The sequence below is a fragment of the Lemur catta genome, chromosome 12 (genome assembly GCF_020740605.2).
Source record: "Lemur catta isolate mLemCat1 chromosome 12, mLemCat1.pri, whole genome shotgun sequence".
NCBI classification, from domain to species: domain Eukaryota; kingdom Metazoa; phylum Chordata; class Mammalia; order Primates; family Lemuridae; genus Lemur; species Lemur catta.
Genome location: NC_059139.1, coordinates 90,476,918 through 90,482,917, shown reverse-complemented (window position 1 = coordinate 90,482,917; position 6,000 = coordinate 90,476,918). Strand labels below are relative to the sequence as shown.

Below are 6,000 nucleotides of genomic sequence, written 5' to 3'. Positions count from 1 at the left end.
AAGAAACTATCTTCAAAAATTTACCTGAACTTGCATATATAAAGTTCAACAGTAAAAGGAAAAAACACTTATTTAAGTTTGATTTATATAAATCCAAAAATGGTAAAATATATTATTTGAAGGGAAAAAAGCTTTCACTAAATACAAACATAACAGACTAAATAAACTAGACTGAATATAAAATAGTTTCTTGGAAAACATCCATAACAAGTAAAGGCAGAAGGGCACAAAATTAGAAGAGCCATGTTTAAGGCAAACTAAGTAAGAAGCGACTGTAATTAAAGTAAGGAACATACCATCCCACAAGCAACAAAGTCACGCCCTCTCAGAAATTTCTCTACCACAGTTTGGAGAATTTGAATAGAAACAGAAACAATGGCTGCTGTCAGAGTTTATTCTTGGAAGCAGTGAACAGTATTATACAAAAATAACACAATACTTCTGATTTAAAATATACTTGAATCATTTGCCCCTTTGTTGTCATATGGCAATGAAAAAATAAACTGTATTACCCCAATGTTCATAGTACAAATCTGTGAAATGCCAAAAATCATTTTAAAAAAAGAACAAAGTATAATTTTCCAGACTATCTTTGTATACGGTGACCAAAAAAGAAAATGATCAATTTGTTAATTTGGCCCATTCTGTTAAAACATGCATACAAATGTGCAGCATCTCCCTAGGAGCAGACTGCTCAGCGTTACACCTGAGGTCATGTGCACATACAAAAGCTTCAAAGACTAACACGTGAAAGAGATTAAGCAAAAAGAAATAATGCATTTAAAGAATACTCAATAAACATATTCTTTAACTAGGTCTTCTTTAAAAAACAAAATAATTAGGAACATATCATTAAGTTAAATGTCTCTATACATGAATTGCCACCTTATAAATTTAGTATATTAAATTGTGCCATAAATGTATTTGTATATTTTCTTTTTTGAGAACTATGATATTTGAAATAATACGATTAGAAAAAGGATTGTTTCTTTTCATCTACTGGAATGACATCATGCCTTTCTAAAAAAAGAAAAACTGCAGCCTACAGGAAAATTATAAAAATTGCTGGATTCATTGAAGCTATTCAATTAAGAAGGTACAACTTCTTATTTAATATCAAGCTAAAAGTGAAAGAAAGTCTCAGTGTCCCCGATAAAGTCTGCCGTCACACGGTCCTGGGCGGCAGGCGCTGTTTATACATGCCTGCCATGGCCTTGGCTGCACTGTAGATCATCTGTCGACGAGACATGCCAGTGAAGGCCACGTGCCAATCAGTCCGGCTGACATTCAGTAAACTCTTTTCCAGAACTTCGCCCACTGTCACCGAAAGCCCTGACCACCTCAGATTGTAGTCCTGGGGAGTGAGACTTTGAGCCTATAGAAAAATGAAATAGATTATTACTTTTAATATATAAAAAATAAACTCACTGGAACTAGCTGTAAGTGGCATTTCAAACTCTCTCAGATTACTTTTAATATAGATTATGACAAACTGAGAAACATAGCTAGGCTGCCAACTGTATGAAGTTACAAAGCTACAAAAGAATCTAAATAATATTGCACACATCTACTTTGTTTAAAATAGCCCCACTAACCTCATTTTGTTGTATAATACAAGTCTTAAATCTAATGACTCGATCTAGTAACAGAGTTAGGAGTTAGAGAGCTTAAGTTCTAATTCTATATTAACTGTCACTTCAGGTTAGTAATAAGATTAGTGCTAAAATCAGTGCTAAAGTTATCTTTTCATAGTAATAAAATTCCAACCAGAGAGAGGGAAACTGCATATTAAGGCTTCAACCCATTCAGGAAAGAGTTCTGAATTAATTTGTAGAAAGTATGGCTGGAAATGTGATTAACATGTCAATAAATATCAAATAATCAAATAATATCCAGTCCAGGAAAGTATAAACCATTGTTACATCATTCATACTTGACCCAACCTGTATCTGTTCCCACTCAAATCACGTATTCACCTACACAAGAATGAGGGAAGAATAAACTCATTGCTTGATATCTACGAATGACGTGGCTTTTCTGGTTTAGGGTGTTAGGTGTAGTCAGAGGAGTATATCCACATGCACCACGGATCTGTACAGTGATTCCCAATGTGAGGTGTATTACAATCACCTGGGAACTTTTTTGTTGTTGCAAGAGGAACAGTACAGTATTATATAAAGTAGCTTCCGAGTAAACCTGATGCAAGCAGCCCAGCATTTGGGAAACCCTGCTCTAAGTATTCTCTTCCGAAATGTATGCTACACCATCAGTATTTCACTATGTTTCAAAGAAGAGAAACAGGAAATAAATTACGGAGGTCGTCACAAACACGACTAAACTGTGTTTCTCGCGGTCGCCCGGCTAGCTCAGTCGGTACACCACGAGACTCTTAAACTGTGCTTCTCAAAAGTGCGACATATATACAAACCCCCTGAAGATTCTGCAAAATGTAGACCCTGATTCAATAGTCTGGGTTAAGGGCCTGAAAGTCTGAATTTTTAACAAGTTCCCAGGTGATGCTTTTCTTTTTTTAAGAGACAGGGTCTTGTCCAAGCTGCAGTGCAGTGGTGTGATGATACACAGCTCACTGTAGCCTCAAACTCCTGGGCTCAAGCAATCCTCCCACTTCAGCTTCTCGAGTAGCTAGGACTACAAATGCGTGCCACCACACCTGACTAATATTGTTAAAAAATTCTTTGTAGAGACGGAGTCTTGCTATGTTACCCAGGCTGGACTCAAACTCCTGGCCTCAAGTGACCTTCTTGCCTCAGTCTCCCAAAGTGCTGGGATTACAGGCATGAACCATCATGCCTGGCCTCCCATGTAAATACACATATATGCACCATTTTGTTCATGAAAGGATTAGACAAAGCTTAAACAAAAATATATAGGAATAAGAATTATCATTTATGCTTACATTCTTCTGGAAATTATGTGGATAGGTATACTATTAAGTCCATTTTTCAGTAAATAAACCTAGACATGTGCCTGTCACCTAAGGTTTCTAATATTGACTTGTTACTAAAGATGAACTAAAGAGGAAGATCAAAGAAAAGGGAAATGGAGATAATAGAGAAAATAAAATGTGAGATAAAGAAGACAGTAAATGAAAGGTGGACATAAAACAAGCAGAAGAGGTAAATCTTTTTCTGATCTCAAAGTAGAGAACATAATCATAAAAACAAAGAAAAAATAAAGAAAATAATGATTAACCATGTAATGTATTACCTTTCAAAGGCTGTTAGAAAACAAAAGTAGGGAGCGACTAAAAGATATGGAAGAGCCAGGAAATTAAAAAGCAAAGAAATACACTAAGAAAAGACAGAAGCAAAATTAAGAACATGTTTCTAACAAAAAATCTAACATCAATTTTTATTTTGAAAACAACATTGCAAGTTTCTTCGAAGCATAATGAAAATGCAAAGAAGAAAACCAACCTGCTGTACAAATTCCAGAGGCACTGGTGTGGCTTGTGTGAATGTTTCTAGATGGATGCCATGGACAGGATCTTCAACCACCAAACAACCAATGTCAAACCATCTATAATGGAATTATGAGTTTTAAATTATTTATATGCTAAATAAATGTTATAGTGACTAGACAAAAATAAAAAAACAGGTACTATTATTCAGATAAAACATTAGATGTTTCAAAAAGGAAACCTTTTTCTAACCCATTCTCAAGAGGACAATCCATAAAAACAACAGATAAAATTACTCGATCAGCTTAATTCTAAGGGGAAAAAAAGAATGGGGAATAACAATAAACAAAAAATAATTTAAAATTACTTATTATGGGAAGTTTTGCTTCTTGCTAAGATGGGGGAGAATAACAGAAGTAGGGGTATGCAAATAAACAAAAGATAAATTTACCCTCATTTGAACATGCAAATCGCCCATAATGAATAATATTTTTCAAATGTCAATTGCTAAAATTTTATGTTGCCAACTCTATCATTAATATGTAGCCAACTAACAAAGTTACTAGCAAATTAAAAAATAACCTCATTCAGAGGAAATAAGAACAACAAATACTCTCCTCATTACTAACAAATCCTTCTAATCACAATTTCTGAGGTGTTTATAATGAGCCATTCTTTGAAAAGAACCTCATGAAATCAAGGAAACTTTCTTCTATTTAAAGACACTTATAGATTTAAAAAGTCATACATTTTAAAATTGACTTAAGCAAAGGCAACTGTAGTGCCCCCAGAATTTTAGCTAACCAAAATCATGAAAACAACCAGATGCCCTTAAATCATAAATTTAACCAATAAGAGGATATGGTGCAGAAAAATGTTCAATGACTCTAATTTTAAAAATATGTAAATCTAACAAAATGCAATGAAATATAAAATGGATTAGGAGACTCAGTTTACCTATTAAAAGAAATCAAGTAAAACACATAGTAACATAACTTTGCTGAATATTAAAATGGCAGTTTGTAATGTCTGTAGTACTCACATCCTTAAACTGTGTTTCAAATTAAAAACCCTAAATGACATTTATTTTATTTGCTATACTAATCAATATTTCATATTTTATTATGGCAACTTTCTTTCTCAGTAAGATAATATATTTGTGAAGTCTCCATAAAGTCAAGTTTAGCTAAGTTTTATTTTGCATTCTTTTGCTTAATTTGTATACAATAATATCTATGGTAAATAACATACTAACCAAGCTGTCAGGCATGGACATCCTAAAAAATAGTCACTAAAAATATCAGGAGAGTTTCTTCTATATTGCCAGTGAATACACATGAGGACTCCAACCGAGGCTTGACTCAGCCCAGACTGCGACCAAAGTATACCACACTACCGTCTTCCTCACACCCCTACAACTGTGTTTATTAGAAGAAAGTGAACCTTCTCAAGATAACCTGAAAACTCTAGAGTTATTTTTTTTAAATAAACAATGGATTTCAAGTATTACTAGGCATTCAGAGAGATAGGACCACATATTTAAACCCAAAAGAAAAAGGAAACTAAAGCAGACCTACAAATGACTCAGACACTAGAATTAGTAGATGAGGATTTTAAAATAGCTGCAACTCATATATTCAAGAAAAGAGAAAATAAAAATAGTCCAAATAGATGAAAAGATACAGAGATTCAATAGATAAACTGAACCAATATAAAAAATGGTAAAAATTCAATATCTGGGCTTAACAGCAGGGTAGATATAACAGAAGGCAGGATTAGTGAACCTGAAGACAGGTGAGTAGAAAATGTCCAGACTGAAGAAGAGTGGGGTGGGGGACTGACAATGTGGGAAATGTAAGACTTCCAAAAGGTGAATAAGCACGAAATCAGGGTCCTATACATAGAAAAGGGAAAGACAATGGGCCAGAAGCAAGTTTTGAAGATACAATTCTAAGAATTTTCCAAAACTGATGAAAGTCATCAATCCACAGAATCAAGAAGTTCAGTGAATCTGTAAAAATTAATTACAAAAAGCAAACAAAACAAGCAAATGTAGTCATAGCACAGTAAAACTGCCAAAATAAAATGACAGAGAAAATGCTAAAAGCAGCCAGAGAAAACAATATATTATCTTCACAGAAACAACATAGACAGCTGACTTCTGAAGTGATGGGAGCCAGAAAACAATTCAATGACTTTTTAAAAGTGCTGAAAGAAAAGAACTGTCAACCTAGACTTCTACATCCAGCAAAAAAAGGTGAATTGAAGCACTTTCACACAGACAAAAGCTGAAGAGAATTCATAGCGACCAGCTCTGCATTATAATGTAGTATCAAAGCACTTTAGGCAAAAGGAAAAGATCCCAGAAAGAAAAACAAAATTTGGGCAAGAATTCAGGGGGCAAACAAGATTGACTGCAAAGAACAATATTATTAATGTCTTAGGAGTTTAAAATATATGCAGAATTAAGATACTTGAAAATAATACTACAAAAGTATACAAGGGATGAATAGTATTAAAAAGGGATCTAGTGTTATCACAAGTCATAATTTTTATTGTAATATAATACATCAAAAAGG

General features: G+C 33.8%; 1 protein-coding gene across 1 annotated transcript in view; it reads right to left on the bottom strand.

Moving 5' to 3' along the window:
* Window positions 1–376: 376 nt before the first annotated feature.
* PRRC1 (proline rich coiled-coil 1) overlaps window positions 377–6,000 on the bottom strand; it is a 29,231-nt gene continuing 23,607 nt past the window's right edge. The window contains exons 8-9 of the mRNA XM_045566024.1: window positions 3,438–3,540; window positions 377–1,375 (exon numbers count right to left, since the gene is read on the bottom strand). Of these exons, the coding sequence (XP_045421980.1) occupies window positions 1,166–1,375; window positions 3,438–3,540 (313 nt within the window). The 3' untranslated portion in view covers window positions 377–1,165. The remainder of the gene's footprint in view (window positions 1,376–3,437; window positions 3,541–6,000) is intronic.